At 39.6% G+C, this 22195-nt stretch overlaps 1 protein-coding gene and 1 long non-coding RNA gene across 17 annotated transcripts in view; one reads left to right on the top strand and one right to left on the bottom strand.

The window, feature by feature from the left end:
* The window catches only part of UBE3A (ubiquitin protein ligase E3A), a 96633-nt gene extending 89427 nt beyond the window's left edge, over positions 1-7206 (top strand). For all 16 annotated transcript variants that reach the window (XM_042235014.1, XM_042235012.1, XM_015101848.3 and 13 more), the window contains 2 exons: positions 4158-4301; positions 5280-7206. In XM_042235014.1, coding sequence (XP_042090948.1) covers positions 4158-4301; positions 5280-5400 — 265 coding nt within the window. In that variant the 3' untranslated portion in view covers positions 5401-7206. The remainder of the gene's footprint in view (positions 1-4157; positions 4302-5279) is intronic.
* The window catches only part of LOC105603013 (uncharacterized), a 139210-nt gene that overhangs the window by 36041 nt on the left and 80974 nt on the right, over positions 1-22195 (bottom strand). The gene's annotated exons all lie outside the window — the stretch shown is intronic.

The raw sequence follows: 22195 nt of genomic DNA, 5'->3' as shown, positions 1-22195 counted from the left end.
TTTTTATGATGATCTCATTAAAATCCTTGTCAGTTGCAGTATGTTATTTATCCCATTGTTTGACATTGGTTGATTTTCTTTCTTTCATGTAATTTTCATAGTTCTTGGCTTGACAAGTGGTTTTGGATTGTATGCTGCATATTTGGCTGTTTTATTAGGAGACCCTGGGTCCTATTTACGTCTTTTACTTTAGTAGTAAAAAATATATGGGTCAATACTGTCGTGTTGTGTAGATAGACACAGTAGTTACTTCCAGCTCTTTGCTGTTAGAAGTCACAGTGGATGATTTCACTGAGTATTCCATACATAACATCAAACATCATCAAATTGGGAATTGCTGCTAAAAGTGGGATTGTTGAACTAAATGGTAGATATGTGTGTGATCTTGCCAAGCATTGCCAAATTCTCCACAGAAACTGTGACATTTTGCACTCCCACCAATAATATACATGTATATCTCATTTCCTACAATTTTCCCAACCTAGTGTGTTCTTCAGTTCAGCTGTTTGCATGTTAGTTGAGAAATGGCATTGTGACATAGAAAATGTCACAATTTATGTGGAGAATTTGGCAATATTTAGCAGAATATTTAACTCGGGCCATTTTTTTGTCAGCTGCTTTCATCCCTTTACAGCCAGAGGCTAATTTCAAGGCATACTTCCGTCTCCCAGGGTGCCTCCTGCCCCTGTCAGGCATGAAGTCTTTGTGAGATAGCCATTTTTGGTCCAAGATGCTGTCCTGTTGCCAGTGCTCTTACCTGCCCTTTTGGGGTGACCCTCAGCCCATGTTGTTCTGCATACCCCACTTTTCCACAAAGCTCTTCCTGGACTCTGCTAGTGTGGGCTCAGGTGTATATAAACAGTTTTAATGTAGAACATGACACTTAATAGGAAGAGAATTTTGCTCAGTATTTTCATTATAAAAACTGATAGTAACCCTAATGTTTTAAGTTCTAATTTTTTAGAAAGAACCAAAGGAACAGCTGAATTTGTCTCGACGACCACTGCTGGTCTGCTACTGCCTTTAGGATCTGCCTCCTCTATTTAAGGGCACCTGTTGGTCTGCCTCTTCAGATGGGGCTGATTCATTTAGGCTTTAGAACACTCCTGAGGAGTGAGGAGATTTTTTTGCCCTGATAGAGGGCTCTGGGTTACTGCATACTTCGGTTTCCTTGCCAGCCACCCAAAAAGGAATAGCCTAAAACTGTGGTATGGTTTGTTTCCTTCCTGACGGAAAGATGTGCTTGTATGATCCATGTTCAGTTTCCTGTTGTATTTTTTGTTTTCTCTAGATGGGTGGGAGGTTCTTAAGAACTAAAGGATGGGGGGGGAGGATATTAGAATGTCAGGGAAGAGAAATGGCAAGACTTTGAAGAGAGCCAAGGATTCTAATAAAGCTGCTAATCTATGTTAGAAATAATGGCATTGCACCAACAGAAATACCAACATTTTGGTAAGAGAAATTGTATACTGGAATACTAGGGTATCAAAAATTAGAATTGTAACTGTGTGTAGGAAGTGTGACATTTTCTGTCAGATTCTGGAAAGCACTTTCAAATAAATATTAAAATGCATTTCTCCAAAAACTACTAGAGTTCATCAGTGAATTTGGTAGAGTTGCAGGATACAAAATTAATATACAAGAATCTTTTGCATTTTTATATATAAACAAAGACAAGAAAGACAAATTAATGAAATAATCGCTTTTACTGTTGCATCAGAAAGAGTAACATGCCTAGTACTAAACCTATCTAAGGAGACACCTGTACTCTAAAAACTGTAAGATCCTGATGAAAGAAATTGAAGATGACACAAACAGGTAGGAATACTACACTCTTAGACTGAAAGATTCAGTGTTGTCAAAATAACTATACTACCCAAGGTAATCTGCAGATTCAATGCAGTCCTACCTATCAGATTACTAGTGGCATTTTTCACAGAACTAGAACAAAAATTTTTAACTTTGTATGGAAACACAGAGACCCTGAATAGCCAAAGCAGTCCTGAGAAACAAAACTGCAGCTGAAGGAATCAGGCTTCCTGATCTCAGACTATACTCTAAAGCTTTTGTAATCAAAACAGTTGGTATTGGGACAGAAACAGAAATACAGGTCAATGAATCAGAAAGCCCAGAGACAGACACCTGTGGTTGGTTAATCTGTGTCGGGGGGCAGGAGTGTAATGCAGAAAAGACGATCTCTTCAATAAGTGGTACTGGGAGAATGGGACGGCTACATGTAAAAGAATGAAGTTAAAATATTCTCTTTAACTATACACAAAAATAAACTCAAAGTGGATTAAAGACTTAAGCTATGTACTATAAAAATCTGAGAGGAAACCATAAGCAGAACACTCTTTGACATAACTTTTAGCAGTATCTTTTTGAGATAATGAAAATAAAGCCAAAAAGAAGCAAATGAGACCTAATTAAACCTAAAAAACCCCTTTCCTCAGCAAAGGAAACCATAAGCAAAACAAAAATACAACCCACATAATGGGAGAAAATATTTGCAAATAGAAAAGACTAATAAAGGTTTAATCTCCAGAATATCCACACAGCTCATGCAGCTCAATATCAAAAAAGCAAACAGTCTAATCAGAAAATGGACAGAACCTGAATAGACATTTCTCCAAAGAAGACATACAGATGGGCAAAAATCACATGACAAATGGTCAACATCACTAATTATTAGAGAAGTGCACATCGGAACTACAGTAAGGTATCACATCATGCAGGTTAGAATGGCAGTCATCAAAAAAATCTACAAAAGATAAATGCTAGGAGAGTATGTGGAGGAAAAGGAACCCTCCTATACTATTAATAGGAATGTAAACAGTAATAGCCCCTTTGGAGGGCAGCATGGAGGTTCCTTAAAAGTAGAGCAACCATATGATCCAGCAATCACACTCCTGGGCATATATCCAGAGATAACCATAATTCAAAAGGATGTGTGCACCACAGTGTTCTTTGCAGCACTATTTACAATAGCCAGGAAATAGAAGCAACCTATATGTCCATTGAGAGAGGAAATGGATGAAGAAGATACGATACAAAAGAATATTACTCAGCCATAGAAAGGATTGAAATAATGTCATTAGCAGCAACATGGATGGACCTGGAGATGATCACACCAAGTCAAGTAAATCAGAGAAAGATACATCATATATCATTTATATATGGAATCTAAAAAATAAAATGATACAAATGAACTTATTTACAAAACAGAAACATACCAACTGAAACAAACTTAATGGTTACCAAGGAGGAAAGGTGGGGAAGGGATAATTTAGGAGTTTGGGATTAACATACACAAACTATATATTAAAGAGAATCAACAGGGACCTACCATATGACACAGGGAACTCCACTCAGTATTTCACAGTGTCATGAGAAAAGAATCTGAGGAAAGACGGATCTGTGCATATGTACACCTGAAACTGCGTATGTTGAATTTATGGAAACTTTATTATTGAAAGTATCGATTTCAGTTGCTCTTTTTCAAGATTGCTTTTAAGGAACTTGCATTTTGTTTTTAGAGTCAATTTAACAAGCATCATTATAATGTGACTTCTGTCACACAGGTTTTAGGAATGCCAGGGATTAAATTATTCTCAGTATAATTGCATATGATACATATATCAGAATAACTCCCAACTCCCCTTCCACAGCACACATAGTATTGATAAAAGTATCCTCATTTATATAAACACTGTGTCCTTCTGTGTTAGTATTTTAGGTATGAGGGTATTTGTGTTTTCTTTTGTCCCTACTCTGTGCCTGACCTCCCCTTGAAGTTATTACGTAAGGCATGAGTAGACAGGGACATAGCTGTCATCTTCAGTTCACAGGACTTTGGTTTTGCCTTTTGTTTGTTACTGACTATATTTACAGTTTATGTAATTGTTTCCTTTTGTTGTTGCCAGTTTTTACTGTTGCAGATAATGTAGCAACGAACAAAAGCTTTTATATTTTTGAAAATAGTTTTCTTAAATTTGCATGAGTGGAAGTCCTAGATCCCCAGAAAAGAACCTTCAGGCTCTTGATATTGACCTCCAAGTTATCTCCTATTATGGTTTTAATGAAAATCACAGATTTAAATTAGTGCTAGCAATAATGAATGCCAAACTAAAATCGGTATTTTTATCTTTTCTCATTAGGGAGTTCTGGGAAATTGTTCATTCATTTACAGATGAGCAGAAAAGACTCTTCTTGCAGTTTACAACAGGCACAGACAGGGCACCTGTGGGCGGACTAGGAAAATTGAAGATGATAATAGCCAAAAATGGTCCAGACACAGAAAGGTAATTATTAAATTGTGACTATATATTGAAAACCTTGGCTTCCATATTATTACACATGTGTGATCTATCCAGAAGCTTCTGAGCACATTTGCAGTTTTTAATAGAAATTTCCAAGTCACATAAAATGTTAGTTTAGCCAGTGCTTTGCTGCTAATGTTCAAGAAAATCTTTACACACTGGGCAGGTTAAAAATTACAGAGTTCACTTGATTTGAAATTTTATAAATTGGTATGATTCTTAAAGTTTTCGGTTGAGAATTTTTTAATTGAAAGCCATATTAAGTCATGTATTTAGAATAGTCAAGTTGAAGTTCACAAGATTGTTCAGCCCTAGATTATGCTAGTACCACCAATTTCAGTGTCCTTACATTAGTCGTGTTTCCTCTATTGTGTGAGTTAACATTTGGTGTGTAGTGGCCATATATGAGCAGTAGTATACTTAATAATTTAAATGCATAGAAACATTTCTTTTAGTGTTCTACATGATTTGATATTAATGTAAATTTATTTATTATCAAATCAATTACATAGTCATCCAGGAATATTTCAAATAAGCACTAAAGAGCCCAGACTGGAATTTTAGAACTGAGATTTGAATATTGTCTCCACTTAATGTCACTACTTAGTGATTTCAACTCTACAGTGGGGAAACTGACCATCTGTAGGTTTACTGTGAGGAAGGTTAGTTAAATGAGCTCTCTGGATTAAGAACCTATTAAAACAGTATCTGGTATGTGGTAATAACTTTGTGGATGGAATATGTTATTGTCAACCATCATCATTATTAGCACTGAGTAATTTATGAGGTAAAGACAAACTGCTGTTTGGTAGCTGTGTGGCAAAATCAAAGTTTATGACTTGCATTAATGTGTAGTGTGCTTTGCATCTCAATGTATATACCATCTAAAGTAGGATCATTTAGTACTGAGCGTATGTCCCATGACTTACTTTCCTGTTTTTCCCCTTTCTCTCTATATAGGTTACCTACATCTCATACTTGCTTTAATGTCCTTTTACTTCCGGAATATTCAAGCAAAGAAAAACTTAAAGAGAGATTGTTGAAGGCCATCACTTATGCCAAAGGATTTGGCATGCTGTAAAAAAAAACAAAAAATGGAAAGAAAAAGAAAAGAAAAAGAAATTTAAAATTTTAATAAATATAACGAGAGGGATAAAATTGGTGGTGATAGTGTCCCAGTACAAAAAGGCTGTTAAATAGTGAACCACAGTAGTCACCTATGTCTGTGCCTCCCTTCTTTATTGGGGATATATGGGCTGGAACAGCAGATTTCAGCTACTTATATGAACAAATCCTTTATTATTATTATTATTTTTTTTTTTGCGTGAAAGTGTTACTTATTCTTTCACTTGTATGTACAGAGAGGTTTTTCTGAATATTTATTTTAAGGGTTAAATCACTTTTGCTTGTGTTTATTACTGCTTGAGGTTGAGCCTTTTTGCATATTTAAAAATATATACCAACAAACTACCCTCCCAAGGAAAATATTGCCACCATTTGTAGACCATGTAACCTTCAAGTATGTGCTATTTTTTTTTGGTCCCTGTATCTAACTCAAATCAGGAGCTGTATTTTCTTTTTTTTTTTTTTTTTTTAAACAATTTGCTTTTGAAACTTGGAAGTCTTGAAAACAGTGTGATACAATTGCTGCTGTTCTAGTCCCCAAAGAGTCTTCTGTGCAAAAATCTTAAAATCAATAAAGATGGAAGGGAGAACTTGGAATGTTTAACTGCAGCCCTCAGAACTTTACTTTAGTAACAGCACAACAAATTAAAAACAACTCATGCCACAGTATGTTGTCTTCATGTGTCTTGCAATGAACTGTTTCAGTAGCTAATCCTCCTTCTTAGTATATGGAAGGACAGGGATTTGTTGTTGTTTTAAGTTTATTGGGGAAAAGTGCATTTGGCCAAAAGAAATGATAGTCAACCCCTTCGCAAGAAAGATAAGTTTGTTGTTTATTATAAGCGTAAAGCATGTGAAAGTGCACTTAAATTTTTTATTCTTTGCTTATTAACCACATTTTAGACAATCCAAAGTCTTCCCTTCTTGTCGCCATCATCTTATCCAGCCAGCCGTTTTATCAAGGCACATGATCAGTGTTGGAACATAGTGGAAAGAATGGCTGTTGTGCCTTGCTTTACTTAATCATACAGTAAGCAGAGACTTGGAAATGAATGGAACTGTCTTTTAAGTCCTATTTACATCGTCTGTCCCCAAAGATTAAAGTTTATTTCAAAAAGTGTTAAATACTACTTTCACGTACTGTGGAAAAGTACAGGTAGATTTAAATTACTAGACCTTCAGAAGTAAGTAGTTTCCCCTTCTAGTCTTCTGTGTCTGTGATGTTTATTTCTTTTATTGCGATATAAAATAAAAGGATTATGTATTTTTAACTGAGGAGAGACATATTGATATATCATTTTGCTACAAGTTACAGCTCATGTGCTGAGCTTGTACCTCGATTGTTTTAACTGACCATGACAGATTAGTTTGATGATTTGTTTGAAATTGGCAGGAAAAATACAGCTTTCAATCATTGGAAGGGGAAAGAGGATGTCTTTCAGAATTATTTTAGTTCTTTTAGTAATTGAGACTTAACTGTTAATGTACCATAATGCTAAATAAAACAGTGACATTTTTCACAATAATTTAGTGGGAAAAGAAAACATTACTTTCCATATTGTGATAAGGCAACATGGGGTTTTCTGGGCCAGCCTCGAGAACACTGTTAAAAATATGTACACTACCTGGATTCAAGGGACCCTCATGCTACGCAGTCACCTGAAAAGGCCTCTCATTCCTGTGCTTCTTGTGTATAATGAAAGTGAGAATACGAGAAATCAAATACTCTGGGGGCTTTTTGTATAATAAATTCGTGAAGAAATTTGTGTTCTTCAGTTCTCAAGTTTTATTATCACTGCAGTCTTGAAGTTATCCAATTGTAATCACATCTGTGTGAAGTTTTTGAATGGTCATTGAGTACAGATCTTCAGGTATAGAATTCATATCAAATAGACTTCTAACAAACAGTTAAAAATAAACCTACCCTTGAAAATATTCTAAGAGAAAAGTTCATTGGTTGTCCAGACTACTTGCTCTCACTTGCTCAGTTTCTGTTTGTCCTGGGCATTTTACCACTTCTTTTCTCATTGCCTCCTTTCCCCTACTGTCTACAAAATGTTCCCTGAATAGTATCTTAAGAGGGAACAAATAGAAATTTTGACTATAGTGGTTACTCCCTCTATCCCAGATGTCGTGTTATAAAGTACTCTTTGTCCCAGATGACCAGGAAACTCTGGAGGAAATAAAAAACTGAAAACTAATTGGTGTTCCAGGTGAAATACACAGTTTCTCCTACATATCATTGTTACAGAATATCTCAAGCATACAGTAAAGACAGGGACTATGACCAAACTTTTATGGAGCCTGGTAGCTTTGGCCAATGAATTGGATTTCCTACCCTATACAACTTTACTGGGCTCTGCTTAATTGTGTGATAAAATCCAACGACAATTTCTATAGCTTTACTTTGGGATACATACTAAGGAGGGAGATACGTGAAGTCAAGCTTCAAACAAAACTTGCTGATGGTATTCATTCCCCTATCGGTACACATCCATCTTACTAGAAAGGAAGGATGAGTGTAACCTGGCAGCATCGCTCACTGTAAGAGCAAGACTGTGCTGGGATTTCAGGCCCTTTCAAGGGCTTTTCTCAAGACTTTCATGCAGACTCAGGAAGGGTAGTCTTCCTAAGTGAAAGTGAAGTCGCTCAGTCGTGTCTGACTCTTTGCGACCCCGTGAACTAGTAGCCTACCAGGCTCCTCCCTCCATGGGATTCTCCAGGCAAGAGTACTGGAGTGGGTTGCCATTTCCTTCTCCAGGGGATCTTCCCAACCCAGGGATCTAACCCTGGTCTCCCGCATTCCAGGCAGACGCTTTAACCTCTGAGCCACCAGGGAAATGCCAGTGTTCCTAAGGTTACTCCATCTGTAGTCATGATCCCCTTAACCCGTTTACCTTAGGTATCTTTTTTTGACCTTCCACCAACCTCTAAGGACCATCTCTTAAACTCCTGCCCCTTCCCTGAGCCAATAGAGGATTCAAAATGCAACTTCTTTCTCTTTCCTTCTTTTACCCACAGTGTTAGTGTATGGAGAATTTCCTGGGGGAGTCTAGAGAAAGTGCAGAGTCTCAGTCTTTTACTTCTTTACTGTTCATATCCAGTAGTTGGCATTTGTTAACCAATTGCAGGACGATTTTGGTGCAGATATGCCCCTGTGAGAAATGCTGCTTAAAACTTTTGCTATGCCACTGAAATAGCTCTCCTGAAAGATTCTTAGAGCCTCCTCTGTTGCCAGTGAGAATTCTAACCTTGGCAGCACCCTGAACTTGGTTCAGCTGCTACCCTGTTTCTTTTTCAGTAGGGTGGATACTACTGTAATTCTAAAATTCTGACCTGTACTTGCCCAGTTCTGTCTGGTAAACCTCAACCACTCAAAAAGGTGGTTCTCCAAATCCGTGTCTTCTGCTCAGACTCTACCCCCAGAATATCTTTCTGGTATCTTAAAATCAATACACTTCAAAATGGAACTTTTGTCTCTACCTATCATTTATTGTTTGTTCCTTAAAAACATCCCTTTCGACCCAGTCTTCAGAATCCCTCACCTTTCAATTGTCACAGCTTGTATCAATTGTTTTCCCCTCTCTGTCATACTTCCTTTCGGCCTCTGATCCCCTAACTCACCTTGGCAGTATTTGCCAATCTTTCTCATTCTTCTAGAACACAGTTTTGTTCATTTAAATATCCTTTGCTTCAAAACTTGTTCCCCTTTGAGGAAATCTGCAAGGATGATATCTGCAGCCCTCCGTAGGCTCAGCCCCACCTACTTTTCCAATTCTACCGTCAGTTACAGGCATCTTTCCCTGTGTCCTGACCCACATCATCATGCTGTGCTTAATCATTTCATATTTCTCAAGTAACCTTAAAGGCCAAAACGTTAAAAAAAGCCCCTCACCCATGAATTCATCAAACTTCAAAATGTCTCTGTAACCTAATAGCAACTTCATGGTAGTACATGCACATTGAGCAACGAGGAGTCACTGGGATTTTTGGTTTTTTCCCATAACCATTACGTGGCATGTGGGCAGGTTCATGGGGAAGATTGTTTATCTTTGTTCCTGTCCCATATAGTAGTTGCATAATAACTGTTGAAAGAATGAGTGCTATTTTTTCCAGTACCTCAGTCACCACCTGAATGATTGAAAATGACAGCTTGCCATTCAATGAAGCATCTGTTTTCACCAAAGATAGCCTCTGTCTCCTGTCTCCTTATCCTACCCCCAAAACGTTTTATTTTAAAATATTTGAGTATTTAGTGGCTAAAGAACTTGTTCCTGGAGGAAGTGAGTAACTGGTTCTGTCATTTCAGCCTGTGAAAAGAAAATTACTAAAAGGGAAAGGATGAAACGGACCAAGTCCTTGGAAGCAAGATTTCTGTGTGACTTCCCCAGTCCTTTTCGGGATGTGCTCTGGCAATCTGTAACCGCTGTGTGGTCAGCCTCTGTGACTACACTCCTCTCCTGTTGGAGATGGGAGCAGGTGTCTTAAGTCATCCTGCTGTTGCCAAACCCTCACGTGTCAAGGAGCTGCTGCTAAAAGTCACTTCAGTCGTGTCTGACTCTGCGACCCCAGAGACGGCAGCCCGCCAGGCTCCCCCGTCTCTGGGATTCTCCAGGCAAGAACACGAGTAGGTTGCTGTTTCCTTCTCCAGTGCATGAAAGTGAAAAGTGAAAGTGAAGTCGCTGAGTCGTGTCTGACTCTTAGCAACCTTATGGACTGCAGCCTACTAGGCTCCTCCGTCCATGGCATTTTCCTGAATGCTCTGTTTTCTGTAGTAAATGAAGCACTCACCATGATGAATGCCTGGTTTGCCAGAACCTTGTAATTACTGCTACAAATCAACCCTTAAGTTGGGATTCTTAGATTCAGCTGAACAGGACCATAGGATGGGAGTGATTATCCTGGCTATCTTTCAGTCTTCAGAAAACCACAGAAAATGCAATGGGCGTGTGTCAGTGAGCAGTGCACGGTGACTGAGGGCACAGCCTTCAGAGTTGGGTGATGGTCTCAGTTCTGTCTGGCCCTGCCCATCCTTTGGCTTGGATTAGCATATCCAAGCCTGTGTATGTATGTCACTGATGGTTATCAAGACTCAGTGAAGTTGAGACACAGGTGCTACCTGTTGCAAGACAGAAGAAGGAATTCATTGAGAGGTTGAAGATGTTTGTAATGATTTCTTTTGCAGGATTTGACCCTCATCTATCTAAAAATGCCGGAGGGATGCTTTCTTTGATTTTTTTTAATTAGGATAATTCATGTAACGAAATTCACACCTTTAAAGTGTACAACTAGTGGCTTTTAGAAGAGCCACAAAATTGTGTGTCACATTATATAATTCCAGGGCATCTTCACAACTGCAAAAAAAAGAAAAACGCTTGTATCCATTAGAAGTGATTATCTTTCCCCACCTTCCAAGACTTAACCACTGATCTCTTACTCGTCTGTAGATTTCCCTATTGTGGACAGTCCATAGAAATAGAATCACACACAGGGTGCATCTGTGTTGTAGCATGTATCAGTACTTCGTTTTATGAATATTTCAGTATATCAATTACCATATTTTTATTCATTTGATAGATGGTTGTATTGTTTTCACTTTCTATTATAAATACTACTACCATGAACACTGTGTACAAGTTATGTGCACATAAGCTTTCATTTCTTTTGGTAATGTACATAGTGAATTCCTGGGTCATATGCCCAGGCTTTTCAAGGAACTGCCAACTGTTTTCTGAAGTGGTTGCACTTTCTTGCAAGCATCTTGTGAATTCTAATTTCTCCACATCCTGGCCAACATTTTGAGTCTAGCCTTCCTATTGGGAGTGAAGTAGTATCTCATGGTTTTGATTTGCATTTTCCTAATGACTAATGATGTTGAATATCTTTTCATGTGCTTTTGGCCATTTATTCAGAAACTTTCCCTATATTTTGATTCAGTTATTTGTCCTTATTATTCAGTTCCTTATTCTGATACAAGTCTGTTACCAGATAAGTCATTTGCAAATAGTTTATTCCATTCTTTGGATAGTATTTTCACTTTATAGATGGTGTCCTTTGAAATACAACTTTTGAATTAGGGATGTTGAGTCTTCCAACTTTGTTCTTTTTCAAGGTCATTTTGGCTATTGAGGGTCCCTTGCAGTTCTATGTGAATATTAGAGTCAGCTTATCATTTTCTTCAAAATAAGCATCTAGAATTTTGACAGGCATTGTGTTGAATCTATAAATCAATTTGGAGAATATCACTAATTTGACAATATAGAGTTTTCCAAGTGATGAACGTGGATGTCTTTGGATTTATTCAGGACTTTGATTTTTTTATTGTTATTTTAGATTTCAGTGTACAAGTCTTGATTTCTTTGGTTAAATATTTTCCCAAGTATTTTATTCTTTTTTTGATGCTATTATAAACATAATTGTTTTCTTAATTTCATTTTTGGATCATTCATTGCTAGCATGTAGAAATGCAATGGAAAAAAAATGCAATGAAGTTTTTTATATTGATCTTATGTGGCTTTTCCTAACTAAATATGTTTTACTTTTGATTCTTTTGTATATTCTATATACACGATCACACATCTGCAAATAGAAAGTTTTACTTTTTCCCTTTTGTTCTGGATACTTTTTTTCTTTCCTAAGTGCACCTCTAGCACAGTATTGAATAGAAGCGGCAAGAACATACATTTTTATCTTAGTACTGATTTATAAGGAAGGCATTTAATTTTTCACCATTGAGTGTCATGCTAACAGTAAGTTCTTCATAGATGCTTCAGGTTGAGGAAAATTTCCTTCTATTCCTAGTTTGAGTGTTTTTATCAGGAAAGGATATTGGATTTTGTCAGATGCTTCTGCTTCTATTGGGGCTCAGTTGGTAAAGAATCCGTCTGCAATGCAGGAGACCCTGGTCCAATTCCTAGGTCAGGAAGATCCCCTGAAGAAGGGATGGGCTACCCACTCCAGTATTCTTGGGCTTCCCTGGTGACTCGGCTGGTAAAGAATCCATCTGCAATGTAGGATGTTAATCTGCTTCTATTAAGATGGTTGTGAGTTTTTGTCCTTTATTCTATTAGGGCTATATCGATGGATTTTGGTATGCTCTACCAACCCTCCATTCCTGGGGTGGTTCTTCAGGTTCATGGTACACAAACCTTTTAATATGCTACTGAGTTTGGTTTGCTAGAATTCTGTTTAGAATATTGCTGAATAAAGGGCACATCTACCAGTGATGAGGCTGAAATGTATATTTCCCATAGGCCACATGTGGTCACTGTAAGAGATAGGTCATGGGCCATCTGACCCTGCACAAGTGGGCTTCCTGTTCTGGAGCCAGACACCCAGTATCTGAATACCCTCAGACGGAAGCTGTGAGAAGAGGAGAAACTGGAAGGGACCAGCCAAGCCAGAGGCTCTCATCTGGGGTTCCCTGAAGAGTTTACTTCGTGAAAGAAAGCCATTAACTCCCACCTCTCTCTGAAGGCTCAATATCTTATGACAGTTACACCAGCTGGATGAGGCAGGATATTTTTCTTTGGATTTCCTCCCTTCCAAAAGGGCCAGAAACAGCTTTTGAGTGAGAAAGAAGGTAATGTGACGAAGAGCCTGTCTTCAGGCCTCCCACCCAGAAGCAGCTCTGAGCAAGAGTTGCATTTTCAGTTAGGAGAGAGTGGCATTTTTGATGTTTCACTAATACCCAGAAAATAGATGCTTTGCTTATTATCTGAAAGTGACCAGAAAAACTACATACCTGAGGTTTCACTCCTGGAAAAACAAATCCAGAGCCAGAGCAGACCAGCAAAAAAAAGTTGTGTTCAGCTGCACCATCACCCTTACTCGCTTCCTTCCTGTCACACACGTGCCTTATTATTTAGTAAATCTCATTACTAAATTAGTAGATCTATAGGAAGGACGTAGGTACTCTTTGGATGGTGCTATGGAAAGATCTCCAAGGGAGATCTCAAACCTGCTTCTAGTCCTATTCCAACTGAAGTGTGAAGATTTTCTGTTTACTAACATTTACCAGGTAAATAGAATTCAATACAAATTGAATGCTAATTCAATACCAATTGAAAACTGAATGCTAAGCAGTCCTGAGTGTTCATTGGAAGGACTGATGTTGAGGCTGAAACTCCCATACTTTGGCCACATGATGCAAAGAACTGACTGATTGGAAAAGACCCTGATGCTGCAAAAGATTGAGGGCAGGAGGGAGAAGGGGACGACAGAGGATGAGATGGTTGGATGGCATCACCAACTCGATGGACGAGAGTTTGGGTAAACTCCAGGAGTTGGTGATGGACAGGGAGGCCTGGCGTGCTGTGGTCCATGGGGTCACAAAGAGTCGGACATGACTGAGCAACTGAACTGAACTGAACATACCAATTGAATGCTAATCATGCTGCAGGTTTGCTGGAGGTTTCAGGTTGGTTTCACAGTCACTTTGTTCAGTCAAGGAGTCTTTTTATGGGGAGACTGAATCTGGTGGACCAGATATACAGAGAAACCACTAAGGGTTATAGAAGTACATAAAAATACAATTTGGACAGAGAATTCAGATCCAAAAATTGTCCAAATAGGAGGTGAAAGATTAGTTGATAGGCAGACAAGACGGTGTTCAGTATGCCTGAGTGTCAGATTCAAAGGTATCAAGATTGGATTGGAATGGAAGGCAGGTCAGAGCATGAAAGGCCTTGTAGACCATACCAAGAACTTTGAACTTTGTTTTGCAGATATTGAAATACAAAGAATTCATTTTACATTTTTTTGTATCTTATAACATGGAATTGGAGAAACATAAGTGTCATGCAATCTTTGTACTTAGGAGATTTTGCTAAGTCATTCAGTCATATCTGACTCATTGTGACACCATGAACTGTAGCCCAGCAGGCTCCTCTGTCCATAGGATTCTCCAGGCAAGAACACTGGAGGTGGCTTCTTTACTGTCTGAGCCACCAGGGAAGCCCAGTTAGGAGATGATTGCCATAATTCTAGTTATATCCTCAGATATATAAGCCTGAGGATAGAAGAGAGGGGACGTTCTAAGACATGTTTGGGACTGGGACTGGGTGACTGATTCGATATTCCAGGGAGAGAGGAGTCAACCCACATTTTTGATTTGCATGACAGGGTTGGTGGTGTGGTGGTGTGGGATCTACAGGGAAACAGGTTTTGGGCATGTTTCAGTTGAAGTGTCTAGGAAATATACAAGTGGAATTGTACAGAGGCAGTTAAAAAAATACAAATTTAAAGAAAAGCCTACAAAGAAGATTTAAATGTATGGTTTTTCAGCATAGATGGAGGTAGTCACCAGGGAAAGGTAATAAAGGGAGGAAGAAAAAACATGGACAGAGTCCCTGGAAAATGTTAGCATTTCAGCATTAAGTAAAGAAAAATGAAAAGCAATTCCCTAATTTGCTCATTTTTATCTGTGCTTCACTAGAAACCAAGCCTGATGAGGGCAGGAACTTTGTCTTACTCATGGCTGTGCCCCTAGTACCAAGAGCAGAATGTGAACAAAGTTCATTAAGCTGCACAGCAAGCCAGGGTGTCTCAGAAACCCCTTCCCATCCTCTTCCCTGCTATTCTTTGCGCCTTGCTGACACCCTCCCCCACCTTAATTCTTACCACAGTTTTTAAAGGCCCACATTGTGTGTGTGTTTATTTACTGTCATCTCAGGAAGATATATCAGCTGAGTGAAAGTATTTCATAACTGTTGAGATGTGATATATATTAACTTGCAAATCTGCCTAGCTCTGCTGGGTTTGGTCCCCTTACCAGTGAATCAAGAAGTTCACAGTAAGTGCGATCAGATCTGTTTCCTGAGGCAACTGAGAAGGCAGCCTTGCCCTGGAAATAATCACCAAGGGCAGGAAATAACCTCAAATGCTTCCAGCTGAGACTGAGCTGGAGAATCCCAGCTCATCATAACTACAAGTGTATTCTTGGGACTGTCAAGTGGAAGTTAGTCCATTACCTAAAAATGCATTTCAGAATTGTCCCTATGTGCTTGCACCTTGTACCCAAACCCAAAGAAAATACCATTTGCCTTAAATATGTATTTTTAATAGGATTGAAGTATTTTTCAAATTTAAACTGTAGTCTCCAAAATAATCATACTTCCAAAACGCTTTTCACAGGGTATTGTTTTGCTTACTTCATTATTGCCTAACTCATTCCTTAAATTCTATTCCATGAGAGTAGAAATATATCTGTTTTTCTCACCCTGGTGTTCAGAACATATTTTTCAAATGAATGTATGAATGAAATTATGCTTACAAAACCAAAGAGCCTGATTTATCAGTTGGACTTCCAAATCTCCACAGAAGCTACCAGTAAAAGTAGTATAACTGTTGTTCCTGCATGTGAAGAGCTTTTCCGACATTCAGATACTCCTCACACCTTCCCACTGTTCAGCAACAGTACCACCTTATACTGCTCTTATGAATGGAACTAGTTTTGGAAAACAGTTGAGGGAAGCCAGTTTGCCATGTCTCCCTAAGAAGTGGTGAGTAAACAGTCACGTTTTCCTAAGCACCTTTAGTTTTAAGAGAACCTCTTTCTCTCCACTGTAGGACCTCATCCCTGCCCCCACTCTAAAATTACACTTAGAATCTCATAATTCAATAAGGGTGGCTTTTTTTTTTCTCATCACCACAACCACCTATGTGCTTTCAGTATTTCTATGCCAGTAACCCATGGAGGAAATTAGTAAAATTCATACTGAATCCACATGAAGTGGTTGCATCATTTGGGACAGTGCAGATCACTGCAGTGATCCCTCTGACTGCAGATCTGATTTCAGACACATTAAGCCTGCAATTATTTAGCCACATGCTGTACAACATGAATTCCACTTACTTAGATTGCTGTCATAATGGGATTTAACTACTTATGAAATACAGAGAAAATATTTAAAGAATATGAACTATGAAATACAGAGAAAAAATGTTTTAAAAATATTTACCATTATTCATTTAAATGTAAAAGTGCCACTTCTCTATATATTTGCCTCATGACCATCTAATTGATAATGAAGACTTTAACTTCCTTATATTACCTCAGAAAAGTTTGAAATGTTAACCAACCACTGGACTGACCACTGGAAGGACAAAAGACTGAAGATGTTTTATTTTGCTCAAGGGCAGCCATCCAACATCTGCTTTTGTGACAAGTTAAAAGAATTGTATTGTAGAGGTATAGGGGTAAATATGACCTGAAAGATCACCTTCTCCAACCCTCATTTTATAGATGAGGAAACTAAGGTCTCAAGCTGTGAAGCATTTTGCCCAAGATTACTCTGATCATTGCATTCATATGAATTCATGAAGCTAGAAAACAGAACCTCTTGTCTCCCACTTGGTGTTCTTATCACACCTTCAGTCCTCTTTCTTGTTTCAACATTTTTTGGTTCACTGAATGTAGGGAGTCTCCCAGTAGGGCCTGCCTGCTGGGGAACGGGGCACCAAGGAAGAGTGAGAGAGCTCGCTCTCCTAGTTTTCAAGTCGACTAGTTTACACTGGTTTGATTTTATTGAAGAAGGCTAAAAGTCAGACCAAGGTTCCTATTCCCTTTCCCTCCCCAAGCTACCGAAGAAACAGATTTGCTAACTTTCCACAAATCATTGTCTTTCACTCTTTTTTTTTCTTTTTTTTTACAGTAAGAGTATTACTGGCAGAAAGTTTCCCAGCAGCATGTGCCCCCTAGATACTGCTCCTGGACGCGGCCCCCTTGCCCTTCCTCTGCGCGCGTCTCGGTGTCTCCGCATGAAGGGCTGCAGGACCAGGCGTCACCCAAGTCCACGTTCTTACTGTTAGATCCTGCTTTGGTTGTCCCAGTTTTATATAAGAGGAGAAACATTTTCTCCGTGAGTTCCGGAGCAGTCTTAAGGTCAGGGGTAAGAGTTTTCTTCGTAAGTATTAAGTAGAAGTTGCTGAATGGCAGAGGGGTAGAAAGGGGAAGGGTGCCTTAGGAAAAAAGCTTTTTGCTCTTGGTGATGGACTTGCTTCCAGTTTGTTTTCCGATCTCTTCGGGAATGATTTTTGGCCCTCTTCCTGCACCCTCTGTTCTGATTCCTGGAGCATGCACTACTTCAGTTCCTTTCTCCCAGGGTCTGTTAGAAGAGTGACCTTGAAAATACGTGGGCTGTGGTAGACTTTGGATTCTGGCCTCCAGATACTTGGCTCTTTCACTCGTGAGAAACTCCTGCCTTAGGTTGACTTGAACCTGGGTCGGCAGTGCCTGGTCCATCTGCACACCGTCCGGGACAGGTGGGTTCTTCCTGGGCCGTGATCTTTTCTTCTTGGGGTGCTCTCCACTCCTGTCTCCATAGATTATGTATTTAAGAAACTTGCCTTTCGATTTCCTGCCGATGGTTGGATCCTGGAGACGACCCTGCCCAGTGCTCGATGGCCGACTAGGGACGTCTCTTACTATCCCTTCTCCCCCTACTGATGGCCTGCTGTCAACAGGGAGCTTTCTCTGTTTTTCTACCTGTTCTGGATTATCCAAAGACTCTAAAGATAAAACCAGAGCTGGTTTCCCCTCACCTCTGGAGAGAGACCCTCTTATGTTTACAGTTGCCCTCTCACTTTCATCCTTGGAGTCTGCCTTTAAGGTTGCCCTGGAAGCTGTGGTTGGGTAGAGTCTGTCCCTGTCTAGGCTAAGTCTGAAGGGCATTTTGTTCTTCTCCCCTTCTCTTCTGTTCTGGATTATCGCTTTCACAGCAGCCTCGCTCTCATCCACAAAGGTGGTGGTGTAGTTGGACAACATATTCTTGGAGGTAAGCCGGTTGACCAAGTCCTTGTTGCCTAGCAACCGAGCATGCGCCAGTTCTGACTTTCGGAGCTTTGAGTGGCATCGTTTATAAAAGGCTTTCTGCTCCATTAGCCAGGCATTAGCTTCATATTTCTTAATGGAGTCTAGAAAACTTAGTTTCTTTTTCAGCAAATTCTCTTCTTTCCAGTTGAAGGACAGAATTGAGTAGGACTTCTCTGTTTCCATAAGCTTTATGTTCTCTCCAAATATGGAATAGCACCTGTTTCCCTTATTTTTGGTGTTGCCCAGTAAGCTCTTACGGTCACTCTGTTGGTGGCTTTTCCAGGAGCTGCCCAGGTGGATCTGGGGATCTGACATTTCTCTGCCCACCAGAGGCCTGGCAGCTTGTGTTCCGTCAGCAGACCTGTAAGGGTGCTTAGTGATATGTGGGCACTATGACAAGAAGGTTCTATTCCAGGCTCCAGTGTTTGTTGTTAGGAACTCTGTGGATCATCAAAGACTGAGGTCCTGGGAGGCTTCTTCACTGGCCTGTTTACCACAGGCCCAGCTGCTACCTGGAAACTGTCCCCAATCCAAGGGGAAAGAGGCTTGAAGGTCATCCCCCTGATCTCTCAGTAATAGAAGCTGAATTAGCTAGGGTAGTGATGAAAGGTCCATGTGATTACTTTTCAATCATTTATAGGTGTTTGGGGATTTCTTAAATCTGGTTCCTTCTATCTCCCTGGTAGATGGTAATGGGGAAGTATTTAATAAGATTAATAACAGAGATATGAGATTTAGGAGTATAATCTAGTAGGAGAACATTTATGCTTTTTACAGTTTTACTGTATGAACCTCTCTAGGATGGAGTTGTTAAACTGGTTTAAAGTTGGGCCCTTTCTTTAACTGTGTTATATAAGAATTTTGTTCAAAAATGAGACTTCCCAAAAGTTTTTTTAAAAGGGTGGCATTTGGGAGAAGGGGGTTAGAAAGGGGAAAAAGAGAAGATAATAAATGAGGCCACCTTTGCTGAGAGTACATTAGTTGTTGACAGACTGTCCCCGGATCGTGAGCTCAAGAAATATGGCCCTAACTGTAGACCTCTCTAGATAGCCACAGACAGGTCACAGCAGGGTGGGTTACAGAGCCTGCTAGCAGGTGTGCAGCCTGCAGAAGTCCCAAATTCCTAACCACGGCTCTGATATTCCTCAAACCGCAGCTCCATTTATACAAACACCTTCAAATAAACTGCTGCATTTGTTCAACCAAGAATGTAGTGTGTTAGTGACCCAGCCACTTTGCAACTCAGAATGTTACTTGTTATGTCTGTTTTTGGTAACAGCTATAATCTTCCTCCCCTTAGGGTCCATTGACTGTTGCCAAATAGTGTGTGAATCATCTGTCCTCTGCCTCTTCTCCTGCCCTTCTTCCTCCTGCTTCCCAGTCTTCTTCGACTCTCCTCAAGAGCAGCAGACGATGACCTCTTTTATGTAGACACTGTATTCCTGAAATAATGCTGAGCCTTCCTTCAGCACACCAAACTATCTCAAAATCTTAGACTTCCTCTGTGTTTGTATCCCTTAAAAGACTTACTGTTTGGCTAAACTCTGCTGTGTAAAAGCACATAGCTTTGATAACTCCTCACCTACCCGGACCTTATCTTTTACTAACATTTAGGGTAAAAGTGTTATTTTCACTAGTAAAATTAAATTCTGTAAAAGTGGTTTCTAAATGAGAAAATACTACATAAATCTAAAGGAGTTTTCATGAATTCAGGTTTCCCCTCAAATATCCAGGCCATCCTTCTCCAGCTGAATGGCTATCATTCAGTTTGGAGGGCAGGCCCAGCAACAGGGGGAGATGGATACATCTAAGCCAGTCGAGTTAATGCCACCTGCCTTGCACAGTGACTGGCTTGGGTTGTGGCCTGGCCAAAACCACTAAGGGCCTATGAGATATGACAGAATGTTTGCTATGGCTTGAGGAAAAAAGCATGCTTCTCTTATGTGAGTTTTAAGATGCAAAAGGCTACCTGAACAAGGAAGAATGTTTTTCCAGGTGCTGTTGATTCCAGGTCCTGTCATCAGCCTCCTTACCACCATGCACATGCAGCCTTGAGATGCTGCTGACCCATGGATAGTTGCACGGAGGGAAAACATTCAGATTGTAAGTCGCATGGCTGAGCTGTTTCATCAAATCATTCCAGAAGTCTTCAGCTAACAGCATCTTAAATGACATGAGAAAATTGTACTTCACGCCTCTGTAGGAGGACATGGCTTTGTGAGAATGATGACCCATGGCACACTGTACAGGATTGTCCCTCTTTCACGTCACTGATCTTAAATAGCAGAACAGCCATACAATGGTTTGGGTAGTTGGATTGTTTATTGCAACTGGTGAAGGGACTAAATTTACCCAGTTATTCATTTATTGACTGTCTTTTCCTTCTCCTTCAAGGTTGTTTCCCCTAGCCCGAGTCCCTACGAGTTAGAAGTGCTTATTTTACAGTCAACAGAGCACATCCAGGGATAATCTTCAAATATTTAACAATGCAGCACCAACCAACTGGAATAAGTGCCAGCTGTAAACAACTGTTGAAGCTGAGAACCCATCTGTACCTGATACACTACTGCCTTTAATTATAAATGTTTTATAAGCAGTATAAAGTATTATAAGGCTTTTGAAGGCAGACTGTAATAAAGAGGTATACAATAAATCCTAAAGCAACCAATAAATTAATAAAGCATAGTTGTAATCAATAAGCCAACAAAGGAGAGAGAGTCATATAAAATACTTCTTATGGGTGAATAGTGTCCCCCAAAAGGATATGTTGAAATCCTAACCCCTGATATCTGTGAATGTGACCGTATTTGGAAATAAGATCTTTCAGATGTAATCAACTGAAGCTCAGATTATTAGGATGAGACCCCATTCAATATTACAGATGTCCTTACTTGAGGACAAGAACAGGACACACAGGGTGAAGATGACCATGTGATGGTAGAGGCAGAGATTGGAGAAATGAATCTAAAAGCCAAGGATTGCTGAAAAATATCAGCACGCTAGTAAAGGAACGCTCAAAACTCTCCAGGCAGGCTTCAGCAGTATGTGAACTGTGAACTTCCAGGTGTTCAAGCTGGTTTTAGACAAGGCAGAGGAACCAGAGATCAAATTGCCAACATCCACTGGATCATCAAAAAAGCAAGAGAGTTCCAGAAAAACATCTATTTCTGCCTTATTGACTATGCCAAAGCCTTTGACTGTGAGGATCACAATAAACTATGGAAAATTCTGAAAGAGATGGGAATACCAGACCACCTGACCTTCCTCTTGAGAAACATATATACAGGTCAGGAAGCAACAGTTAGAACTGGACATGGAACAACAGACTGGTTCCAAATAGGAAAAGGAGTACGTCAAGGCTATATATTGTCACCCTGCTTATTTAACTTCTATGCAGAGTACATCATGAGAAACGCTGGGCTGGAAGAAAAACAAGCTAGAATCAAGATTGCCGGGAGAAATATCAATAACCTCAGATATGCAGATGACACCACCCTTGTGGCAGAAAGTGAAGAGAAACTAAAAAGCCTATTGATAAAAGTGAAAGTGGAGAGTGAAAAAGTTGGCTTAAAGCTCAGCATTCAGAAAACGAAGATCATGGCATCTGGTCCCATCACTTCATGGGAAATAGATGGGGAAACAGTGGAAACAGCATCAGACTTTATTTTTTGGGGCTCCAAAATCACTGCAGATGATGACTGCAGCCATGAAATTAAAAGACGCTTACTCCTTGGAAGAAAAGTTATGACCAACCTAGATAGCATATTGAAAAGCAGAGACATTACTTTGCTGACTAAGGTCCATCTAGTCAAGGCTATGGTTTTCCAGTGGTCATGTATGGATGTGAGAGTTGGACTGTGAAGAAAGCTGAGCGCCGAAGAATTGACGCTTTTGAACTGTGGTGTTGGAGAAGACTCTTGAGAGTTCCTTGGACTGC

Source organism: Ovis aries, chromosome 18 (genome assembly GCF_016772045.2).
Source record: "Ovis aries strain OAR_USU_Benz2616 breed Rambouillet chromosome 18, ARS-UI_Ramb_v3.0, whole genome shotgun sequence".
Classification (NCBI taxonomy): domain Eukaryota; kingdom Metazoa; phylum Chordata; class Mammalia; order Artiodactyla; family Bovidae; genus Ovis; species Ovis aries.
Note: the sequence above shows the minus strand (reverse complement) of the source record. Positions and strands in the feature narration are given on the sequence as shown.